Source organism: Salvelinus fontinalis, chromosome 1 (genome assembly GCF_029448725.1).
Source record: "Salvelinus fontinalis isolate EN_2023a chromosome 1, ASM2944872v1, whole genome shotgun sequence".
Lineage (NCBI taxonomy): Eukaryota > Metazoa > Chordata > Actinopteri > Salmoniformes > Salmonidae > Salvelinus > Salvelinus fontinalis.
In genome coordinates, this window is record NC_074665.1 from 62,534,415 (window position 1) to 62,560,483 (window position 26,069).

At 41.2% G+C, this 26,069-nt stretch overlaps 2 protein-coding genes across 3 annotated transcripts in view; both read right to left on the bottom strand.

Moving 5' to 3' along the window:
- Positions 1–15,850, bottom strand: part of LOC129859424 (polyunsaturated fatty acid 5-lipoxygenase-like) — a 30,735-nt gene extending 14,885 nt beyond the window's left edge. Inside the window, exon 1 of the mRNA XM_055929215.1 lies at positions 15,760–15,850. Within this exon, the coding sequence (XP_055785190.1) occupies positions 15,760–15,835 (76 nt within the window). The 5' untranslated portion in view covers positions 15,836–15,850. The remainder of the gene's footprint in view (positions 1–15,759) is intronic.
- Positions 13,388–25,914, bottom strand: LOC129859433 (solute carrier family 25 member 16-like). 2 transcript variants are annotated; one of them, XM_055929246.1, is made up of 9 exons: positions 25,500–25,914; positions 24,944–25,078; positions 20,642–20,734; positions 20,181–20,378; positions 19,901–20,022; positions 19,708–19,774; positions 19,434–19,596; positions 19,180–19,248; positions 13,388–16,738 (listed from the first exon to the last, which is right to left on the bottom strand). In XM_055929246.1, the coding sequence occupies exons 2-9, from the start codon at positions 25,038–25,040 to the stop codon at positions 16,582–16,584; spliced, it is 966 nt and encodes a 321-aa protein (XP_055785221.1). In that variant the 5' UTR covers positions 25,041–25,078; positions 25,500–25,914; the 3' UTR covers positions 13,388–16,581. The 2 variants fall into 2 exon arrangements, with proteins under 2 accessions (XP_055785221.1, XP_055785213.1); XM_055929238.1 differs by having other exon boundaries at positions 25,548–25,913.
- Positions 25,915–26,069: the final 155 nt, after the last annotated feature.

The following is a 26,069-nucleotide window of genomic DNA, read 5'->3' on the forward strand; positions in this document are numbered from 1 at the left end:
GTAGCTGGAAAAGGCTGATTTTTAATGGAATATCTACATAGGTGTACAGAGACCCATTTTCAGCAACCATCACTCCTGTGTTCCAATGGCACGATGTGTTAGCTAATCCAAGTTTATCATTTTAAAAGGCTAATTGATCATTAGAAAACCCTTTTGCAATTATGTTAGCACAGCTGAAAACTGTTGTGCTGATTTAAAGAAGCAATAAAACAGGCTTTCTTTAGAGCAGATGAGTATCTGGAGCATCAGCATTTGTGGGTTCGATTACAGGCTCAAAATGGCCAGAAACAAAGCACTTTCTTCTGAAAGAGAAATTAAGGCTATTGCATGTGAGAAACTGCCAAGAAACTGAAGATCTCGTACAACGCTGTGTACAGTACTACTCCCTTCACAGAACAGCGCAAAGATAGACTCCAATGGCAGAAGATTGTTGCAGTGTTACATGTACACTGTATGTCCTACCCGGGACAAAGAGGACTAAGTAAGTTAGGATTGTGTATGTTTGCCATTCAGAGGGTTAATGTGTAAGATAAAATATTTAAGTGCTTTTGAACGGGGTATGGTAGTAGGTGCGAGGCGCACTGGTTTGTGTCAAGAACTGCAACTCTACTGGGTTTTCCACGCTCAACAGTTTCCTGTGTGTATCAAGAATAGCTTACCACCACCCAAAGGCCATCCAGCCAACTTGACAACTGTGGGAACCATTGGCGTCAACATAGGGCAAAGGGAGGGTGCAAATCAAATTAGGACGGTGTTCCTAATGTTTGGTATACTCAGTGTATAAAAGCTTCAGAAAGTTATTAGTAAAGGTTTTAGACATCATATTATCAAATCAACTTCCTTTTCCCCATCACAGTGAATACTTTTTCTATTTGATGAAAACATCACAGCTATTGGTTTCCAAATCATGAGTAGTGCACACCTGTATAGGTAAGCCGACTATTCTGCGGGAACACCCACACAATCACTGAGGAGCCAATGGGAACTTCCAATGTCAATATTCAACCAAATATCTGTACTTACAGGGTTCATTTTACTAATGCTCCCAATGTTCCATTACCAATGAGAGGAGATGGAAACAGGCCGTATAGGTCTAATGGAATATGTTATGCTATATATGGGAGAGGGAAATGCCTCTGTGTTCCAAAATGATTACATTAAATAGTTCTAATATAGCCTGGTCCCAGAACTGATTGTGCCGTCTTGCCAATAAAAAATTACTATAGAAAGGTGGCAAGACAGCAGATCTGGGACAAGGCTAGGTTTAATAAAGGATGGGGAAAACAAGGGTGCAGCGATCATTCCATTGACAGTGAATACTCAGAAAGGCAGAAAGCAGCTCTCTAGCCAGTAATAGGCTACACATATATTTACCAGTCAAATGTGCTAATGTCAGACAACAAGTGTTGGATGGTGTCAAGAAAAATACATGCAAATATGGAATCCCACTATTTCACTGCTGGATACAGTATGATATACTAATATACTTCCATATTGTAGCAGTACTGTATGTGGTTTGGTTTGTTCCAGTCTCTCACTCACAACCAAGGAGTAGGCTGCAGTTGCACTGCCTAGACAGTCATCTGAAGTCAGTTGTGTGTCGATTGGATTAGTGGAGGGTAAACTGATCCTAGTTCAGTTACAGGCAGCTTCTACCTCAAACCATGGAGGAATGAAGAAGCTCAATAATATCCAGCTTACTCTGTGATGTTATGCAGCAATCTAACCTTAATGTTACAGTTGTGTGTAAAGCAATGGGCAAGACAACACCCACAGCAGTCCTACTAGGGGGAACTGCAACATAATGACAGGTTTAGCCTACATATTCAAATTATATATTTATGTAGCTAATTTTGTTGGATCACAATACATTTCTTACTTGATTAGTAAGTGAAAATGTATGCACTCACTACTGTAAGTCGCTCTGGATAAGATTGTCTGTTAAATGACTAATATAAACCACATGACCAAATCATAAGTACTGTATGAGAAATAAGAGCCTTTATTTTCATATTGACTCAATAAGACAACATTTAAGCGCAATTCAGATCTTTTATAATTCATAAAATCAGAACAAGCAAAACTCTCCATTTCTGCCTAAATGGACAAATAAAAAACTGGTAAAAAAATAAAATATATATATATATATTAATTGTTCAGTAGTACCAAACAAATTATTTCCATTTCAGACAAAACCAAAATTCCCTTCCTGATATATTATTATAATATCGTCATATACATTTATCAAAAATAGACAAACCTGAAGACAGGGTAGTTCTAGCCTGGTTACACCAGACATAATGCTGTGCTCACCATTGTCCAGACTGTAAGGTGAGCACAGCGTTTAGTCTGTTTTAACCAGGCTAGGATAGTTCATGTGTAGTCTACTGTCAGGTTACAATGAGCAGCAGTGAGTTGATTGTACTCTTTAGGCCTGAATCCTGACAAGGTTTGGCTCAATTCAATTTTAATTCCGCAGGTAAACCAAAATTCTAATTCTCGTCATTGCTTTTCAATGAGGATAATTGGAATTGGGATTTCAGTTAACTTCCTGAATTGAATTGGAATTGACTTGGACTTCTGTGTAAACCATGTATCGGTATAAAATGGGGGATTTACCTGAACATTTGAGTTACAAACATACAATGGCAAGAAAAAGTATTTGAACCCTTTGGAAATACCTGGATTTATGCATAAATTGGTCATCAAATTTGATCTGATCTTCATCTAGGACACAACAGACAAACACAGTCTGCTTAAACTAATAACACAAACAATTATACGTTTTCATGTCTTTATTGAACACACCGTGTAAACATCGTCCTGTTGCATCACCCAACTTCAATTGGCGGACAGATACACTAACATTCTCCTGCAAAATGTATTGATAAACTTGCTGTCCAGGCCCTGAGGCAGCTAAGCAGTCCCAAACCATGGTGCTCCCGCCACCATACTTTACAGTTGGGATGAGGCTGATGTTGGTGTGCTGTGCCTTTTTTTCTCCACACATAGTGTTGTGTGTTCCTTCCAAACAACTCAACTGTAGTTATCTGTCCACAGAATATTTTGCCAGCGCTACTGGAACATCCAGGTGCACTTTGCAAACTTCAGACGTGCAGAAATGTTTTTTTGGACAGCAGTGGCTTCTTCCATTGTGCACTCCAATGAACACCATTCTTGTTTAGTGTTTTACGTATCGTAGTCTCGTCAACAGAGATGTTAGCATGTTCCAGAGAAGTCTTTAGCTGACACTAGGATTCTTCTTAACCTCATTGATAATTCTGCGCTGTGCTTTTGCAGTCATCTTTGCAGGACGGCCACTCCTAGCAACAGTGCTGAACTTTCTCCATTTATAGACAATTTGTCTTACCGTGGACTGATGAACATCAAGGCTTTTAGAGATACTTTTCTATTAATTAATTAACTTAATTTTTTAATTTTGCCCACCTTTTTCGTGGTATCCAATTAGTAGTAGTTACTGTCTTGTCTCACCGCTACAACTCCCGTACGGACTCGGGAGAGGCGAAGGTCGAGAGCCATGCATCCTCCGAAACACAACCCAACCAAGCCGTACTGCTTCTTGACACTACGCACATCCAACCCGGAAGCCAGCCGCACCAATGTGTCGGAGGAAACAACGTACACCTAGCAACCTAGTCAGCTGTGCCCGGCCCGCCACAGGAGTCGCTAGTGCACGATGAGACAAGGATATCCCTGCTGGCCAATCCCTCCCTAACCCGGACGACGCTGGGCCAATTGTGCGTCGCCCCATGAGCCTCTTGGTCGCGGCCACCAGAGCTGTGCCATCTCTGGTGGCACAGCTAGCACTGCCTTAGAGATACTTTTCTAACCCTTTCGAGCTTTATGCAAGTCAACAATTCTTAATCTTAGGTCTTCTGAAATCTCTTTTGTTTGAGGCATGGTTCACATCAGGCAATGCTTCTTGTGAATAGCAAACTCACATTTTATTAGTTTTTTTTTTTTAAATAGGGCAAGACAGCTCTAACCAACATCTTCAATCTCGTCTCATTAATTGGACTCCAGGTTAGCCGACTCCTGACTCCAATTAGTTTTTAGAGAAGTCATTAGTATAGGGGTTCACATACTTTTTCCAACCTACACTGTGAATGTTTAAATTATGTATTCAATATAGACCAGAAAAATACAATAATTTGTGTGTTATTAGTTTTAAGCACACTATGTTTTTCTATTGTTGTGACTTCGATGAAGATCAGATCAAATTTGATGACCAATTTATGCAGAAATCCAAATAATTCCAAAGGGTTCACATACTTTTCCAGGCACTGTAGATCTCAAGTTAGGATTTCGGACCGTAGCTTTTCAACAGTATGATTTAGGCCTACAGAATAAACACATTACTACATTCATTACAGGCGCTCCACTTATTAATGCAACCAATCTCACTCTAATTAGACATTTACAGAGACAATTATGGTCCTTTTTAGCTCAGGGTAGTGGGTTCGATTCCCAGGACCACCCATACGTAAAATGTATGCACGCAGGACTAATTTGCTTTTATCCAAAGCTAAATAGCATACATTATATGTCTAAAACCCATGTGGGGGTTAACAAAACAGTTAACAGGGCCATGTTCAGTAAACACCAAATAGGATAAAACATTTTGAAACTGAAAAGGAGATGCTACTTCAATCTGAAAAGTGTTTGTCCTCAGACCTGGAGGGAAGCTAAAGTTATTTGACTACCCAAGGTTGGTAATGCGCCCTTTACTGATTCTCACAGCCAACCAATCAGCTTGCTGCCAGCTCTTAGCAAACTTTTGGAAAAAAATTGTGTCTGACCAGATACAATGCTATTTCTCTGGGCAAATGAACACAAACTTTCAGCTTGCTTATAGAGTAGGGCACTCAACATGTACTGAAATTACATTAATGATTTTGTATGTTGTTAGACTTCAGTGCAAACTTCGATATTATTGACCATAATCTGTTACTGAAAAAACGTGTTATGGCTTTACATCCTCTGCCATATCATGGGTTGAGAGCCATCTATCCAATAGAACACAGAGGGTTTTCTTCAATGGAAGCTTCTATAATGTAAAACAAGTAAAGTGTGGTATTCCGCAAGGCAGCTCTTTACTGTTCTACATATTTACTAATGATCTTTCACTAGCATTAAACAAAGCCTGTGTGTCTATGTACTCTGATGATTCAACATTATACATGTCAGTAACCACAGGTAGTAAAATCACTGTAACCCTAAAACAAAGAGTTGGTCAGTTTGGGAATTGGTGGCTAGTAATAAACTAGTCCTGAACATATCTAAAACCAAAAGCATTGCATTTGCATTTGGTACATTTGCATTTGGTACAAATCATTCCCTAAGTTCAGCTGTTGAGCAAGTTGAGGAGACTAAACTTTTTGGTGTCACCTTAGACTGTAAATGTTCATGGTCAAGCCATATTGGTTAATTTGTTTTAAAGATGAGGAGAAGTCTGTGTGATATAGAGATTTTCAGCATTTTTAACACCACAGTCAACTAAAAGTCCTGCACGCTCTAGTTTTATCAAATCTTTACTATTGTCCGGTGATATGGTCAAGTGCTGCAAAAGACCTAGAAAAGCGGCAGCCGGCCCACAACAGAGCAGCACATCTTGCCCTTCAATGTACACAGAGGGAAAATGTCAACAGCATGCGCATCAGTTTCTCTAAGTTCAAAGTAGAGGCGAAATTGACCGCATCAATTTTTGTTTTTGTGAGAAACAATGTGTTAAAAATGCCAAAATGTCTGTATAATCAACAGAGCTATTCGGAAAGTATTCAGACCCCTTGACTTTTTCCACATTGTTACGTTACAGCCTTATTCTAAAATTGATTAAATAAGAAAATCCTGAATCTACACACAGTACCCCATAATGACAAAGCTAAAACAGGTTTTTACAAATACAAAAACAGAAATACCTTATTTACATAAGTGTTCAGACACTTTGCTATGAGCCTCAAATTGAGCTCAGGTACATCCTGTTTACATAGAAACATCTCAAGGATGATCAACAACATGATTGGAGTCCACCTGTGGTAAATTCAATTGATTGGACATGATTTGGAAAGGCACACATATTAGGTCCCGAAGTTGACAGTGCACGCCAGAGCAAAAACCAAGGTGACCAAGAACCCGATGGTCACTGACAGAGCTCCAGAGTTCCTCTGTGGAGATGGGAGAAACTTCCAGAAGGACAACAATCTCTGCAGCACACTACCAATTAGGCCTTTATGGTAGAGTGGCAAGACGGAAGCCACTCCTCAGTAAAAAGGCACAAGACAGCCCGCTTGGAGTTTGCCAGAAGGCACCTAAAAACTCTCAGACTATGAGAATAAGATTCCTATGGTCTGAGTAAACCAAGACTAAACTCTTTAGCCTGAATGCCAAGCGTCACATCTGGAAGAAACCTGGCACCATCCATTCGGGGAAGCATGGCGGTGGCAACATCATGCTATGAGGAGATTCTTCAGTGGCAGGGACTGGGAGACTAGTCAGGAACGAGAGAAAGATGAACAAAGCAAAGTACAGAGAAATCCTTGATGAAAACATGCTCCAAAGCGCTCAGGACCTCAGACTGGGGGGAAGGTTCACCTTCCAACAGGACAACAACCCTAAGCACACAGCTACAACAACGCAGGAATGGCTTCAGGACAAGTCTCCGAATGTTCTTGAATGGCCAAGCCAGAGCCCAGACTTGAACCCGATCGAACATCTCTGGAGAGACCTGAAAATACCTGTGCATCAACAATCCCCATCCAACTTGACAGAGCTTGAGATGATCTACAGTGAAGAATGGGAGAAACTCCCCAAATACATGTGTGCCAAGCTTGTAGCATCATACCCAAGAAGACTCGTACTGTAATAACTGCCAAATGTGCTATAACAAAGTACTGAGAAAATGGTCTGAAAACTTACAGTTGAAGTCGGAAGTTTAAACATTTAAACTCAGTTTTCACAATTCCTGACATTTAATCCTAGTAACAATTCCCTGTCTTAGGTCAGTTAGGATCACCACTTTATTTTAAGAATATGAAATGTCAGAATAATAGTAGAGAGAATTATTTATTTCAGCTTTTATTTCTTTCATCACATACCCAGTGAGTCAGAAGTGTACATACACTCAATTAGTATTTGGTAGCATTGCCTTTAAATTGTTTAACTTGGATCAAACGTTTCGGGGAGTCTTCCACAAGCTTCCTACAATAAGTTGGGTGAATATTGGCCCATTCCTCCTGACAGAGCTGGTGTATCTCAGTTATGTTTGTAGGCCTCCTTGCTCGCACACACTTTTACAGTTCTGCCCACAAATGTTCTATAGGATTGAGGTCAGGGCTTTGTGATGGCCACTCCATTAACTTGACTTTGTTGTCCTTAAGCCATTTTGCCACAACTTTGGAAGTATGCTTGGGGTCAATGTCCATTTGGAAGACCCATTTGCAACCAAGCTTTAACTTCCTGACTGATGTCTTGAGATGTTGCTTCAATATATCCACATAATTTTCCTGCCTCATGATGCCATCTATTTTGTGAAGTGCACCAGTCCCTCCTGCAGCAAAGCACCCCCACAACATTATGCTGCCACCCCCGTGCTTCACGGTTGGGATGGTATTCTTCGGCTTGCAAGCATCCCCCTTTTTCCTCTAAACATAACGATGGTCATTATGGCCAAAAAGTTATATTTTTGTTTCATCAGACCAGAGGACATTTCTGCAAAAAGTACGATCTTTGTCCCCATGTGCAGTTGCAAACCAAAGTCTGTTTTATGGCGGTTTTGGAGCAGTGGCTTCTTCCTTGCTGAGCGGCCTTTCAAGTTATGTCGATATAGGACTCGTTTTACTGTGGATATAGATACTTTTGTACCGGTTTCCTCCAGCATCTTCACAAGGTCCATTGCTGTTGTTCTGGGATTGATTTGTACTTTTTGCACGAAAGTACGTTTATCTCTAGGAGACAGAACGCGTCTCCTTCCTGAGCGGTGTGACGGCTGCGTGGTCCCATGGTGTTTATACTTGCATACAATTGTTGGTACAGATGAACATGGTACCTTCAGGCGTTTGGAAATTGCTCCCAAGGATGAACCAGACTTGTGGAGGTCTACAGTTTTCTTTCTGAGGTCTTTGCTGATTTCTTTTGATTTTCCCATGATGTCAAGCAAAGTGGCACTGAGTTTGAAGGTAGGCCTTGAAATACATCCACAGGTACATTTCCAATTGACTGAAATTATGTAAATTAGCCTATCAGAAGCTTCTAAAGCCATGACCTAATTTTCTGGAATTTTCCAAGCTGTTTAAAGGCACAGTCAACTTAGTGTATGTAAACTTCTGACCCACTGGAATTGCGATACAGTGAAATAATCAGTCTGTAAACAATTGTTGGAAAAATTACTTGTGTCATGCACAAAGTAGATGTCCTAACCGACTTGCCAAAACTATAGTTTAACAAGAAATTTGTGGAGCGGTTGAAAAACGAGTTAATGACTCCAACCTAAGTGTATGTAAACTTACGACTTCAACTGTATATAAATGTGATATTTCAGTTAATACATTTGCTAAAAATAAAATAAAAAGTTTTTGTTTTGTCTTAAAATGGGGTATTGTATGTAGATTGATGAGGGGAAAAACTATGTAATCCATTTTAGAATAAGGCTGTAATGTAACAAAATGTGGAAAAAGTCAAGGGGTCTGAATACTTTCCGAATGCACTGTACTTACCCCACCAGACATCAAATAAAATGTTATTGGTCACATATACATGGTTAGCAGATGTTAATGCGAGTGTAGCAAAATGCTTGTGCTTCTAATTCCGACCGTGCAGTAATATCTAACAAGCAATCTAACAATTCCTAACAATTTCCCAACTAACTTATACACACACAAGTGTAAAATAATGAATAAGAATATGTACAAATAAATATTTGGATGAACGATGGCAGAACGGCATTGGCAAGATGCAGTAGATGGTATAGAACACAGTATATACATATGAGATGAGTAACATAGGGTATGTAAACATTATATAAGGTGGCATTGTTTAAAGTGACTAGTGATACATTTATTACATCCAATTTTTAATTATTAAAGTGGCTAGAGATTTGAGTCAGTGTGTTGGCAGCAGCCTCTCAATATTAGCTGTTTAACAGTCTGATGGCCATGAGATTGAAAAACAGCTTCTGTTTCTCGATCCTAGCTTTGATGCACCTGCACTGACCTCGCCTTCTGGATGATAGCGGGGTGAACAGGCAGTGGCTCGGGTGGTTGTTGTCCTTGATGATCTTTTTGGCCTTCCTGTGACATCGGGTGGTGTAGGTGTCTTGGAGGGCAGGTAGTTTGCCCCCGGTGATGCGTTGTGCAGACCTCACTACCCTCTGGAGAGCCTTGCGGTTGTGGGCGGAGCAGTTACCATACCAGGCGGTGATACAGCCCGACAGGATGCTCTCGATTGTGCATCTGTTAAAGTTTGTGAGTGTTTCTGGTGACAAGCCAAATTTCTTCAGCCTCCTGAGGTTGAAGAGACGCTGCTGCTGCGCCTTCTTCACCACGCTGTCTGTGTGGGTGGACCATTTCAGTTTGTCCGTAATGTGTACGCCGAGGAACTTAAAACTTCCCACCTTTTCCACTACTGTCCCGTCGATGTGGATGGGGGCTGCTCCCTCTGCTGTTTCCTGAAGTCCACGATCATCTCCTTTGTTTTGTTGACGTTGAGTGTGAGGTTATTTTCCTGACACCATACTCCGAGGTGTTCATGTTGAGAGGTTGTTGTCCTGGCACCACACAGCCAGGTCTCTGACCTCCTCCCTGTAGGCCGTCTCGTCGTTGTTGGTAATCAAGCCTACCACTGTGTCGTCTGCAAACTTGATGATTGAGTTGGAGGCGTGCATGGCCACACAGTCATGGGTGAACATGGAGTACAGGAAAGGGCTGAGAACGCACCCTTGTGGGGCCCGTGTTGAGGATCAACGGGGTGGAGATGTTGTTTCCTACCCTCACCACCTGGGGGCAGCCTGTCAAAGTCCAGGACCCAGTTGCACAGGGCGCGGTTGAGACTCAGGTTCTTAATGACGAGTTTGGAGGGTACTATGGTGTTAAATGCTGAGCTGTAGTCGATGAACAGCATTCTTACATAGGTATTCCTCCTGTCCAGGTGGGTTAGGGCAGTGTGCCATGTGATTGCGATTGTGAACCAGGGGTCTCTTCACAGTCCCCAGGTCCAGAACAAATTCAAGAAAACATACAATATTATATAGAGCCACGATTGCATGGAACTCCCTTTCATCTCATAGAGCTAGTAAACCGGGTTTAAATAAAAGAAATAAAGCAACACCTCACAACGCCTCTCCCCATCTGACTTAATTTGTGTGTATGTATGTACTGGCATTTACAGTACCAGTCAAAAGTTTGGACACACCTACTCATTCAAGGGTTTTTCTTAATTTTTTCCAGTAATGTAGAATAGTGAAGATGTCAAAACTATGAAATAACAGATATGGAATCATGTAGTAACCAAAAAAGTGTTAAATCAAAATATATTTTAGATTATTTTGCCTTGACAGCTTTGCACATTGTTAGAATGCTTTTCCAACAGTCTTGAAGGAGTTCCCACATATGCTGAGCCCTTTTTGGCTGCTTTTCCTTCACTCTGCCGTCCAACTCATCCCAAACCATCTCAATTGGGTTGAGGTCGGATGAATGTGGAGGCCAGGTCATCGGATGCAGCACTCCATCACTCTTCTTGGTCAAATAGCCCTTACACAGCCTGGAGGTGTGCTTTAGGTCATTGTCTTGTTGAAAAACTAATGATGATAGTCCCACTAAGCCCAAACCAGATGGGATGGCATATCGCTGCAGAATGTTGTGGTAGCCATGCTGGTTAAGTGTGCCTTGAATTCAAAATAAATCACAGACAGTGTCACCAGCAAAGCACATCCACACATCACACCTCCTCCTCCATGCTTCACGGTGGGAACCCCACATGCGGAGATCATCCGTTCACCTACTCTGCGTCTCACAAAGACACGGTGGTTGGAATCAAAAATCGCAAATTTGGACTCATCAGACCAAAGGACAGACTTCCACCTGTCTAATGGCCATTGCTCGTGTTTCTTGGCCCAAGCAGGTCTCTTCTTATTGGTGTCCTTTAGTAGTGGTTTCTTTGCAGCAATTCAACCATGAAGGCCTGATTCACACCATCTCATCTGAACAGTTGATGTTAAGATGTGTCTGTTACTTGAACTCTGTGAAGCATTTATTTGGGCTGTAATCATTTAACTCTAATGAACTTATTCTCTGCAACAGAGGTAACTCTGGGTTTTCCTTTCCTGTGGAGGTCCTCATGAGAGCCAGTTTCATCATAGCGCTTGATGGTTTTTGCGACTGCACTTGAAGAAACTTTGAAAGTTCTTGAAATTGTCCAGATTGATTGACCTTCATGTCTTAAAGTAATGATGGACTGTCATTTCTATTTGCTTATCTGAGCTGTTCTTGCCATAATATGGACTTGGTCTTTTACCAAATAAGGCTATCTTCTGTATATCACCCCTACCTTGTCACAACTGATTGGCTCAAATGCATTAAGGAAAGAAATTCCACAAATTAACAAGGAACACCATTTAATTGAAATGCATTCCAGGTGACTACCTCATGAAGCTGGTTGAGAAAATGTCAAGAGTGTGCAAAGCTGTCATCAAGGCAAAGGTTGGCTACTACTACTGAAGAATCTCAAATATAAAATTTATTTTGATTTGTTCAACACTTTTTTTTGGTTACTACATGATTCCATATGTTATTTCAAAGTTGATGTCGTCACGATTATTCTACAATGTAGAAAATAGTAAAAATAAAATAAAACCCTGGAATGAGTAGGTGTCCAAACATTTGACTGGTACTGTATGTGCAACTGATAGATGTGCACACACACCCACACATAATTATTTCATATTTTTTGGTGTTTTATTTTTTATTTATTTAATGTTTTATATATAAGTCTGTAATGTCTATGTTAAAGTTTTAAATGTACGTACATTGTAAAGTATTTTTCGTTATGTGTCGGACTCCAGGAAGACTGGCTGTCGTCGGCTAATGGGAATCTTAATAAAATCATAAATCTTTAACATTTTCAAATGAAAATCTTTCTCCCGTTTATACTGAACACAACCCCGGTTTCAGTCAACTATGCACTGTTGTGTAAAGTTTTCTAGCTCCAAAAGAACTAAACACCATAGAGGATAAAGTCTGAGCATCAATGATATGGGCTTAGAAGTGTAAGCAAAGGGCTGGGAGAAATCATAGGTAAACATAATCTCATAGGAGAGAGATGAGCATTGGGACAGGGCATTAGTGCTCCAAAGAAAGTATGGTTTTACTTTTTTGTTATAGCACTGTAACATGTAAGTACTACCTCCCCCTTTGTCACTTGGCATTCATGTATCCACCACCTGTGAAAGTTTGAGGGTGCATCTCAATAGTCTAGTGGCTTTCTCTCCTCGCCTTCATCTGCACTGATCTGAAAACACAGGATGGGTGAAAGCAATATGTAAAGCTGCCTATAGTGTTTTCCCTCACTACACAGACTAGCCAGCCAAGTAGAAAAAGTAGCCATCCCTGGCCGAACGAGCTCCATTTTGGTGGCCTCTGGTACATTCTAATGCCTTGATTACATCTCAAATACACAGCCAAATGATTGAATACTTTTTCGAGTATACATCCCAGATTGGGAAAATTAATTGTGGTATTGTGTAGAAAGACATGACTTTACAATTTAAATTACTGAAAATGTGTGAATTCAGTGTATTGTTGTTTTGGATATTTTCTAGGCCTATATGATCAGGACTATTTTCTAAGTGGCAAACATTAAAACCTTTAACATTAAACCTGTCTTCCCTTAAGATTAAAGTTGTATTTACAGTTTTACTGCAATATATAAATTGCCAGAATGTTTGTTGTTCAAGATAAAGTAAATAAGGCATTATCTTCAAAAATAAATTTAAATAGAAAAAAATAAAAGGGTTATATCAGTCAAGTATTATATATTTCTGATTTTACAGAAATTAATTACAAAGTAAAATTAGCATATTTAGAACAAAATGAGGCTCTCGGTCCACTACCTATTGTTCCTGCAGCGAGGATTCACCTTTCTCTGATTTTTTTTATTTTAATACCAGTATGCAAAAGAGGGAGCCAAATTAAACAGTTCTCTCGCTGATGCGATTCGGTACACTGACTAGTCACACTCAATTTTGCGCCACTATCTGGAAAGTCCCGACATGGACTTCATTTCCTAGGAAAATACAAACGAGATCTTTGGATAACTTGTCCAGGAGCGATCCCATGAACATATAACTACGTTGTTTGATTTATGAATTCCAAAGGGATATAGGAGATCACTTTTATTCAGTCAGTTTGACACGTTTTATAAACTAGTCAACATTTTCTGTTCGGTCGTCAATCAAAGCACAGTAAATAGCCTATGCGTCACGATTACGTGGCTGGCTATAGGAAACACACAAAATAAAACAAATGTGCAAGAAGACAATAATTAGGCTCAGTGGATTTCGACTCATCGTTACCACGATGAAGGCGCATCTTGCTATCTGTAAGAAATTGGACTTCAAACCAACTACAGCGCACACAAAGCCCACAGGTACCTGGAGGTGAGACAGACAGCAGATTGTCAAACCAGCAGTGTTTCCCGGTCATCGCTCACATTGTGACTGACAAGCGCCTGTCCTATCAATATTGTTCATTCTTGCGCAGCGTTTCCCAAACTCGGTCCTGGGGGACGTTTTGGTTTTTGCCCCTGTACTACACAGCAGATGAAATAATCAAAGCTTAATGATTTGTTTATTATTTGAATCAGCTGTGCAGTGCAAAAAAACTAAATGTTTTTGACAGAGTTCGGGCAACACTGTTCTAGTGGGAGAGGGCTCAGACTTTTCTGAATAGCGAATTTAAACTTTTATAAATCAAAAGTAGTTCATTTTTAAAGTGGAATAAGTCTGGGAAAAGAATGTGCCTACCAGGAAGTAGCTTTTACCTATCCAGCTCGTTCAGTGCAGGTGACAGAAAGTACAGTAGATTGGGAAAGGAAGTGACTTGAGACCAGTGAGATGTGCATTATGATTCTTATGACTTCCTTACATCATTTTGCTAAACAAGAGAAGAACAGGGCATATTGTTATGAAGCACTAGTACTGACATCAGGTCCCCCTCTTATTCATTATGATTGAAAAGGCAAAACTGACACTTCATGAATACGGGTACAGAACACAGATGCTGCACAATGTACATTCAAACCAAGAGGAAAATGACATATCCAAAGTCATCATGATGATACATGGACAGATCAGAATACATACGTCGCTGTAGTAGTGGTTATGAAGGCTTCAGCATGGTAATGTATGTCTAGTTACATGCAGGGCAGGCTACAGATGATTGTTGTCGGTAAACGTATTACTGACTCATTGTGGACACCTTGTGGCCACACAGCCACACTACACTTTCATAAATTAACACAAAAAAGCCAAAGGCTCCAAAGTGCTAGTTTTTTCCCCCCTTGAAGTACTTAACTCCATTTGGGTGCTTAAACTATATAGCAACTCTTACATAGGATACATTATATAGCATATCTTTTAATACTAGTGTCTAGATCTTGATCAGTAGCTGACAAATGCTTTCTACACCCCGTGACACACACCTGCACACAGGGAAATGTAGGCAAGAGGTAAAGAAAACACAACATGTTAAAACCACCACTGTCAGTCCACAGCCTACCTCATTTCATTGTCATCTCACAGGAACAATATCAAAATCATCCAACCGGAATATCTGGGAAAGCAGGGCATTTTGGGAAAGTTGAATTTTGCAACCCTGTTAGATTCTTTCCTCAACAGAAATCTCTATAATTTCAAAATCCTCTTCAGGTAGGTACACACCATCATTAGCCTGAGGACATGACTGTTTCTGCACGCTACACCACTGCCTTGTACCCAACGTTAGCCTACATTGTTACGTCGTAGCCAATGACAAGCTGGCCTGGTTAAAGTAAAAACTGACTAGCAGCCATGGTTATGTCCAAGATGACACCCTTTTCCCTATATAGTGCAATACTTTAGGCCAGAGCCTGACTAGTGCACTATATAGGGAATAGGTTGGCATTTCAGACACTATGTGTTCTATGTCTCTGTTGCAATTAGATATATAGATAGATTTCTATCTATATAGATCCGTTGGTTATACAGGTAAAAGATTGGCAAAGTGCACAGAGGCTTTGTGGATAGGAACACAATACATAAATAGCAACTTGTATACAACAAGGCATTGGACCCCAAACCTGCACAGTAGAGAAGAGACTTACTACACACAAAACCCTGAATGGACACAAACACACACACACGTCAATACCAAAGACAACACTCCTACAGATACACACCTGTTAAATCTGTTAAACTGCATGGGGCAAACCTGTTTCAATGTCTGACAATAAGACTTTTTGGAGACCATCAAAATAATACAATTTGATGTTCAGTTTTGAACAAACTGAATGTGATGTTTTGGGATTTTATCCTTTGGATTCTACTAAACTCAGGACGCTCATAAAGCACAGTTCTGTGTTAAACACAAGCTTGGGGAGAGTGTTCTTAATTCTCATAAAATGTAGGAGTTGTCCTATAACTCTTATAAAAACAGACATATTACACATTTAAATCCTTGTTTCATTATTTTATGTGTCTAGGTTTGTACTCACAAGTGTCAGGTAGGTACATGAGGAAAAGAAGACCTCCGATTATGTTAAGGCAGATTGCCCGGTGTGACTTTCCCATCCGTTATTGTCTGTGTGACTTCTTAGCTAGGGTGGGAGGCAGTGTACAGAATTGGGTTGCTATGGCATTACCAACGACAGTTGTTAGGGGTTCATTGCACATAGCCACCCATCGAAGCAGAGGGAGTCATTGTCCATAGGTATCCATGGCAATAGTTGCCGGGGTGTTGTCCACAGCCACAGGTTGGGCGGTTTTAGAACGACATTATAAGAGGGAGAGAATCACAAAAGCAGGAGCTGAGAACAGACGGGGGCACTGGATTGGCACTGCCAGTTGTTTGAGGCATTGCCATGGGGCCCAGTGCCTTCATCTGCTTTCTGACTGGGGCAAAGAGCGACTGGGCTCTGCATGGCTCCAGTGGCTGAGCCCCAATGGCCTCCTCTGGTAGCAGGGTTCAATACCTCCAAGCATATGCCGACCTCCTTAAAACAGAAAAGGTTTACTAGGGTAAATTAACACATCTAATAAGGAATATTCAGGGCACTGAAAGACGTTCAGAAAAATGTTGTCCAATTAATAGTTCCCCGGTCAGTTTGTGTTGAGACGCAGGGAGTTTCTAAGGAAGTTCTTAAACATTTCAGAATGTATAGCCCCAGTGAATGCTCTCGGTCAGGCTGTTTTGAGATAGACCGCTACGAGAGATCTTTCTCACTCTAAACGTTTCAGAGTGTTTAGCCTTAGTGAACGTGCCCCAATCCAGCTATGCAGAGATGAAGGGTGGAGTTGGATGGATGGGGAGGGAGCAGCTAGTTGAGGTGGAGGGTTTGCTTCATGAACTCATAGGTGGTGAAGGCCACAGCCTGAGAGGGCACACAGCGGATGTAGTTGAGAGACAGCCCTCTGTACAGACCCTTCTTCATCCCATACTGACTGTACACATACTTCAGAGTCTTGGTCAGGGTACTGTAGAGGGAGACAAGTAGGAAGACAAAGTTCCTCTTTATTTTACAGTGCGGGGCTTACCAGGTACTTATCTATTACATTGTAATATGTTAATCCATAATAATAACATTTTGCCCCCCCCCCCCCCCAAAAAAATATATTTGTTAAATATGTTCAGAATAGGTTATTCTGCCAGTGCCAGTCTGTTTCGGCATTCTACACCTCAAAGACAGAGCTGCTTAATACAGACACAGTACACAGGCTCGGGACTGACATCATCTAAAACACAAGCTCTCATTGTATGGAGTAGAACAGTCTTACTCTAAGTGAGTAGTCTATTCTTGCCCTGACAACCCAGAGGTTGTCCACCTCTAGAAAATCATTATTACGAGGATAAATTCTAGAAGCATAGTGTCAGGTGGTGAAGTATTTCTACTGCCACTGTGAAGCAGGCAAACTTTGAAAGGCATGCCTGATACACAGCTGTAGTCTTCTGGAAGACCAACCAGGCCTTAGGACTCAATAATACCCTACACTCCACAAAACTCGTATACCTAAGTAATTTTTCTAAGTATTCAAACAAGGTCCAGGGTAGTGTTGGGCAGTATCCAGAGTTCCATACCGTTCCTGTACCATACTGGGCTATGCGGTATAACCAGCAGTGTACACAAGGGGTGTTTTCCCCCAAAATAAAACAAATAAATATAGACCAGTCAAAAGTTTGGACACACCTACTCATTTCTGTGTTTTTCTTTATTTTTACTATTTTCTACATTGTAGAATAATAGTGAAGACATCAAAACTATGAAATAACACATACGGAATTAGAGTGAAGTATTCACACCCCTGAGTCAATACTTTGTAGAAGCACCTTTGGCAGTGATTACAGCTGTAAGTATTTCTGGGTAAGTCTCTAAGAGCTTTCCACACCTGGATTGTGCAACATTTGCCCATTATTCTTTTCAAATTTCTTCAATCTCTTGTCAAATTGGTTGTTGGTCATTGCTAGAAAACTGTTTTCAGGTCTTTCAGATTACAAGCATACCATAACATGATGCTGCCACCACTGTTCTTGAAAATATGGAGTAGTACTCAGTAATGAGTTGTATTTGCCCCAAACATAACACTTTGTATTTAGGAAAAACATTTCTTTGCCACATTTCTTTCAGTATTACTTTAGTGCCTTGTTGCAAACAGGATGCATGTTTTGAAACATTTTTATTCTGTACAGGTCTCCTTCTTTTCACTCTGTCAATTAGGTTACTATTGTGGAGTAAGTACAATGTGTTGTTGTGTTGTGTTGTTGACACATCCTCAGTCGTCTATCACAGCCATTAAAGTCTGTAAAGGTTTTAAAGTCAATATTGGCCTCATGGTGAAATCCCTGAGTGGTTTCCTTCCTCTCCGGCAACTGAGTTAGGACACCTTTATCTTTGTAGTGACTCGGTCTATTTATTTACCATCCAAAGTGTAATTAATAACTTCACCATGCGCAACGGGATATTCAATGTCTGCTTTACCCATCTACCAATAGGTGCCCTTCTTTGCGAGACATTGGAAAACTTCCCTGGTCTTTGTGGTTGAATCTGTGTTTGATATTCACTACTCAACTGAGGTACCTTACAGATAATTGTATGTATGGGGTACAGAGATGAGGTAGTCATTCAAAAATCATGTTAAACACTATTATTGCACAAAGAGGGAGTCCAAGCTATTTACTATGTGACTTGTAAAGCACATTTTTACTCTTGAACCTTAGTCCTGAACACAACAAAATGTGGAAAAAGTCAAGGTGCGTGAATACTTTCTGAAGGCACTAGCAAAGTACTAGTGAATTCCCAAAGCGGACGCTAGCTAAATGCTAACAAGATCAAGCGAATATAATGTGATTTCAAGGACAAAGAACCCAGCTCATACAACTATCTCAAAAGGCTACTCACACTTGATCCAGGAGGGGATGATTGTCTCCACTGTAACCAAGATCTTGCAAGCTAGCCACCTATAGCTAGCAAGTTAGCAAACCAAACGCATGGCTGAAACCCTGACTGGAGAATTAGATAGTTAACATAGTTCTAAGATATTTTGCTGGCAAATATTAGTAGTGAATTTCAAGTGTAACTTGATCACCTCTCTTCTGCTGAACAACAGTGGACCATCACATCACAAAACTTCCATTTGCTCCATGTAGCTCTTTGTAGACAAACATACCATGCGACTGGTTCAATTGACATTATGAATAAAAATGTAAATAATAGAAATTGGGGAGGGTATTGAAAATCATACAGCTATTTCAAAGTACCCCAGTATACTGTATATCCATTACACCCCCTAAGTCTAGTCCAGGGTCTTTTTGCCTTTTAGAATTGGATTATATGGAAAGGGAAACCTGATCCTAGATCAGCACTTCATTTTGTAATAGGAGCTCTGGGTTTGGAGAGGAAGGGGTAAATGGTGCCACTTACAGACATTTGTCAGAATCAGGAAGCACCACTCCTAACTGCATCCTTCTCCTGGCAACATCCAGAGGATAGCTGGGAGAGGAGACGGGGAAGAGAAGGGGGGGACAGAGAGAGAAAGAGAGTGCAAATGAGTTAACCAACCAAATCGATCAACCAACCAATTAACCACCCCTCCACAGAGCAGATGACGTAGGTCTTTAAAATCCAATGAATCCATCAGTCAAACACGCAATCAATCAGTCAATCAATCAACCTACGAAATGGTCTGTGCGATAGCTCCAGCCATCCCTCCACAGAGCAGGTTGACGTGGGTCTTCAGCACCATCACCTCTGGGTTGTCTGAGGACGGTCGCCCCAGTAGCTCTGGGAAGTGGGCCAGACCTAGACTCTTCAACGTGCCGAAGGTAAAGAACGAGAACCCTGGAAGATGAGGGCAGAAGAAATGAGGCCCACAAAACTCAACAGAAAGTTCTTGACAACACTGTGTGTGTGTGTGTGTGTGTGTGTGTGTGTGTGTGTGTGTATGTTCACCTGCGTATGGAGCCATGCCTATAAGGGTTGGGATGAGACCTTTGTAGAAGCCAGGGATGCCTCCTTCCTTTAAAAAGAGAACACCAACAGCTGAGCCTCAACTCAAGATAAACACAAACACGGGAGGGAAACTTGCACACCGCTCTCAAATTACAGGTATAATTTTAAACTGAGAGGAACAAATAAAAGGCACCTTTAGGTATATAGTCTGGAAGGCATTTCCAATGCCTGTGTAGCGATGGTGTCCTTTCACCTGGTATGCCAAACGGGCTCTGATCACATCCAGAGGGTACGTACATATCACTGCTGTCATCCCTAAGCAACAACAACAACATGGTCAGATAAAATATACTTAACTGTTGTTGTATCTACTGTGGAAACTATTGTTGTTGAAAAATAATCAGGAAGTATCTTCTCTGCATTATACAGGCCTCCTATTGTCTTTTTTGGATTCTTCCCACTGATCCTCTCACCTGCCATAGAACCGGCCATTAGCCTGTGGATGTGTCCAGAGATGCCCAGCTGTTTACTGAGGATCTTCTTGTATTTGTCGAAGGCCATGAACTGGATGGCTCCGTAGGGGAATATCCTGACCATCATAGCCCCATTGCCTTTATACAGCCCCAGGTAACCCTCCTTCTTTGGCACAGCACGGAGAGTGGCTACCACTCCTACAGGAGAGAGGAGAGATGGAGGGAGGGGAGAGAGAGCAAAGGACAAAAAGAAGAAAGATCAGTGTGATGTCATTGCCTAGTTTCCGGTGCCATCTGGTGTAAGATAAAACATCTCCGATTAATTAAACGGGACATGATACAACATTTACATGGGAGGGGGAATACATCAGTGGCACTGACAAACCAATTGACAACCAACAGACAAGTTTACAGGAAGAGAAACACTCCATTTCAGAACAGCAGAGTTATCCAAACCTTACCCAGATCTTTGTAGTGGGGGCTATGGGCTTGCAGTAAGATCTTTACTCTGTCCAGAGGAGCGATGGTGGACTTGGCACAGCATCCAGCTACACCTAAACACACCCAGAGAGATACAGACACCCACAACATGAGCATCTCTGAGCTTGACTGAGTATAATAAACATTAAATTAATCTCCGTGCTGTGCCAAATCTGTTAGATGCATGTTTGCTCAAACCGGGAATCGAGACGCGTTAGTTTGAATTAGTGCATATTACACTGAACAACATTTGCACAAAAAGCTTTTCTCTCTCAAATTTTGTGCACAGATTTGTTTACATCCCTGTTAGTGAGCATTTGACAGGTGTGGCATATCAAGAAGATGATTAAAAAGCATGATCACTACACAGGTGCACCTTGTACTGGGGACAATAAAAGGCTACTCTAAAATGTGCAGTTTTATCACACAACACAATGCCACTGATGTCTCAAGTTGAGGGAGCGTTCAATTGGCATGCTGACTGCAGGAATGCCCACCAGAGCTATTGCCACATAGTTTTATGGTAGAAAAATCAACATTAAATTGTCTCCAATGATGTTTTAGAGAATTTGGCAGTAAGTTCAACTGGCCTCACAACAACAGACCACGTGTAACCACGCCAGCCCAGGACCTCCACATCTGGTTTCTTCACTTGCGGGATCGTCTGAGGGGGGGTGCTGAGGAGTATTTCTGTCTGTAATAAAGCCCTTTTCTGGGGAAAAACATATTCTGATTGGCTGGGCCAGGATCACCAGCGGGTGGGCCAGACAGCCAAGTGGGTGGGCTTATGCCCTCCAAGGCCCACCCACGGCTGCAACCCAGCCCAGTCATGTGAAATCCATAGATTAGGGCCTAATGAATTTATTTTAATGAACCGTAACTCAGTAAAATCTTTTACATTTTTGCATGTATATTTATATTCACTATAGATCACTTTGGACTTGTCATGACGTTTCTGGTCATGGATCAAGTTGGCCCATGAAATTGATAGTGGATCTAAATGTTTTTCCTTAAGCCTGGACTATCGGACCACGATCTTATTACGTTTCCAATCTCAACAAATAATTTAGTTGGACACCAACCAAGGACTATCAAAAGCTGCGCTGTAAATTCTCGGAAAACAGTAGTTAAGATGGAGAGAAGTCTGTCCATAATAAAGCGCTGCTCTGCCTTTTAGTTGTGTCGCACCTGGACTACTGTTCAGTCGTATGGCCAGGTGCCACAAAGAGGGACCTCGGCAATTGGCACAGAACAAGGCAGCACGGCTGGCCCTAAATGTACAGGGACAGCTAACATTAATAATATGCATGTCAATCTCTCATGGCTCAAAGTGGAGGAGAGATTGACTTCATCACTACCTGTTTTTGTAAGAAGTGTTGACATGCTGAATGTACCGAGCTGTCTGTTTAAACTACTAGAACACAGCTCAGACACCCATTCATACTGCTAGGACCCCAGATCAATGGAAACACTCAAGTGTTTTACAGCAAATTTCCTCCAATTCTACACATTTTGCCATAGAGTGGAGCGAAACTTTTGCATTTTTGAATATGATATCCGAGTGAGGCTGACTAACAAAATCAAGTGGGGCCCCCTGGCCGGTAATTCGACCATGATTATTATAACGTTTACATACAGTGCTAGATAACAGGAACCTGAGTTCACAAATAACAAAAAAAGTATACTTATTTTATTTAACAAAGTTATGAAATACTCAATCCCGTGTGAAAAAACAATTTCCCCCTTATACTCAAAAACTGGTTGTGCCATCTTTAGCTGCAATGACAGCAAACAAATGCTTCCTATAGTTGTTGATCAGTCTCTCACATCGCTGTGGATGAATTTTGGCCCACTCTTGCATGCAGAACTGCTTTAACTTAGCGACATTTGTGAGTTTTCCAAGTATAACACTATCATAACACTATTTCATTTAGACGTCATTGTGTGTTTTGGAGCATTGTCTTGCTGCATGACCCAGCTGTGCTACAGCTTCAGCTCACAGACGCCTGGCCTGACATTCTCCTGTAGAATTATCTGATAATAGAAGGAACTATGAATTCTGCTCTTTAAGGCAAGTCATCCAGGACGTGAGGCCAAAAAGTTGACTCAAGTTTGTCAAAAAGCACCTGGAAGCATCTGGATGATCACCAAGACTCTTGGAAGAAAGTTCTATGGTCAAATGAGTCAAAGGTCTCACTATTAGGATGACAAGGGGCCCATTATGCCTGCCGAAAACCAAACACTGCATTCCACAGTAAGAACCTTACACCAACAGTCAAGCATGGTGGTGGTAGTGTGATGGTTTGGGGATGCTTTGCTGCCTCAGGAGCAGGACGACTTCCACTTCCGACAGAGTATTTTGTGTAGATCGTTGACAAAAAAATGATATTTAAATCAAAAGAATGTAATCCCACCATGTAACATAACAAAATGTGAAAAAAGTTAAGGGGTGTAAATACTTTATGAAGGCTACAACTTTCTCTGTCTGTTGTAATAGATATTTCAGTTGCACAAGCAGGATGCAGTCCCTACACGTTTGACACATTTTGTGTGATGATGTAAGATCATCTTTATAGCTGCTGCCATATATTAGTTCCTGAAAAAAGAACACTACTTGACTGCCTGTCTGCCTAAAAAGAGTCTGACAATTGGCAAGTTTGTTGTGCGTCGCCCTGTGCCATAGTTATGCCATATATGCTGATATCGTGGCGAGAGTAAATAGCTGCATGTAACTCAGCAGCTAAGAAGAAAATGTAATCACTAGACTGCCTGTTTGTGTCGTACTTATGTTTGTAATACTGACAACAAAGTTTGTAAGAACTCCTGAAAATATAACATGAAATAGTGCCTATGCTTACTGAGGCATGGAATGCAATAGGTCGAACAGTTGTGTGTACAACATGAAGTTTGTAGGCTACATCAGTGACCAGACAAAAACAATCAAGGAGGTGGTAGCGGCTGTGGAGCACTCAGCACTGCATCTAAGTAGGCACCGGAGTGGGAAATCGGCCAAGTAAAAATAAAAATCCTACACATGAACAGAAATATCCATATTTTTAGTCTGGGCAAATTGAGATAGAGAAACTCTGTATCCATAGCCACTCCATATAATTTAACAGTTCCATTTCACGTCATGCTGTTGTAACTGGTGTGAAATGGCTAGCTAGTTAGCGAGGTGCGCGCTAATAGCGTTTCAATCGGTGACGTCACTCGCTCTGAGACCTTGAAGTAGTTGTTCCCCTTGCTCTGCAAGGGCTGCGGCTTTTGTGGAGCGATGGGTAACGATGCTTCATGGGAGGCAGTTGTAGATGTGTGCAGAGGGTCCCTGGTTCGAGCCCAGGTAGGGGCGAGGAGAGGGACGGAAGCTATACTGTTACACTGTTCAAATAAAGAATTATAATATACCGGCTTGACGCAGTTATTTACTCCAGGAAAAGGGAGTGGGTTTTGTCAGGAAATATCTGTGAATCTTCATAACCCTGTTCCAGTTATTCAACCTTAGACTGTACCTATTTCTTTTCTGGATCTCTGGTGAGGTTAAACCATTATTTTAAATCAGGGATTGGCTGCTGGCGGCCCACGGAAGGCCCTCTGACAACTCAGTCGGGGTTTCCACATACTGATGCAAGTAAGAATAGTAGAATACACAGGGTGCAATTTTGAAATTTGGTTGTGCAACAGCAGTTTCTCTCTTTTTATGTCAGTCACTGATAGTCACTCAATTAGCCCATGTCAGCTAACCTTTTTTAGATTGGTAAATTAGTCTAGTGGCCAGCTATCTAAACTTAGTATTCATGGTTGAATAATCGGCCGGGGGGCCCACATTGATTTTGTTAGTCAGTCTCACTCAGATATAATATTAAAAACTGCAAACATTTCTCTCCACTCTATGGAAAAATGTGTAGGATTACAGGAAATTAGCTGTAAAACAGCCAATTTTCCTCTCCAACACATGTTGAAATGTGTAGAATTTCAGAAAACTTGCTTTAAAAATCCAAAATTGTCTCTATGCACCATGGCAAAATGTCTAGAATTGCACAACATTAACAAAAACAAAAAAATCTCTTCCTTCAAGAGGGGGGCTGCTAAAATGTTTTGCTCTCGATGTGGTGGTGTTGCCCATCCCTGATTTAGATTATAGTAGTCCGTTATTGCTGGACAAAAAGCCTGCACGCCATGCAGCTCATCAGAACCAGGGTTTGTGTCACTGGATGTGTACTACTATATGTTCTGTATTGCATTTCTGTATTATAATCACTAGTTAAGTCTGCAGCCACACTTACCTCCAGCTACGAAGGAGCGGACAAAGTGATAGTCCCCCTGAGAGTGGTTGGGGATTGTAGGACGACCAGGGGTGGAGACTGCAGCCTCAGTTGCCATGATGTGTGTGTTCAATCAGGACCCTAATGCATCCATAACTATGGAAAGAATAAAAAACAACAGATATATAATTACCTTTTCACCCACAATTAAAAAGGATATCACTCGACATCACAATTGGACAGCCAATAAGACATTATTGCCTTGCCGGGGAGGCACATAATGATGATGAGGCATAACATTGTATGTAACGTTAACGTCAGTTGATCACTGAAACAAAGTATAAATCAAGACATGGTGTGGTTTGGCTAGCTAAGTAACTACTAGCCGGCTAGTCACGTATCAAAACAAAACTAGCACTAGTAGCTAGTAGTAACTGTCATTGAACGTAGCTAACGTTAGCTATCACTGAAGTCGACCTAACCGTTATCGTGTTACCGTTAGCAGATTAACTTTAACTAGCTAGCTAAATACAATTTTCAATCCCCCATTGAATGGACTGTTCAAATAGTTACTCACAGTTCAATCGACTGTTGCTGTATTGATAACGTATATTAGCCATCTTACCCGCTGCAAGGTCAACACTGTCAGATGAACGAACGTTGCACAATGGAGCTAGCGGGCGCGTTAGCATTTGCAGGCAGCCTCAGGCCCTTCCGGATTCCCCAAGTAAACAAACATGCTTAGTGGGCGCTCGCGGAGACAACTTCACCGAGCGACAAGTCTGTGAGTTCAGTTTTCGGTCCCTGTTTTTGAGAGTCATCCGTAGCTAATTAATAGCCAAAAGTTATTAGAAAAACAGCAACAAAACCAGTTTGCTACCTGGGTTAAATGTATGCAGGGTGAAGGCACGTGTTTTTATGATCACCAACCACTAGTGCCCTTCATCGTGCACAGATCGAGAGTTGCACCGGCGCATGTCAATGACGTCACTGATAAAATAAAATAAAAGTGCACAATAAAACCATAAACGTGTCAATTAATAATAACATGTCAACTACTGCCCAAACACTTTATCATTTGCTAAATATCGGGTCATATAACACTTGTGTGGAGCAGGTTAGTGTTTTTAAAGGTGGTATTATTAGT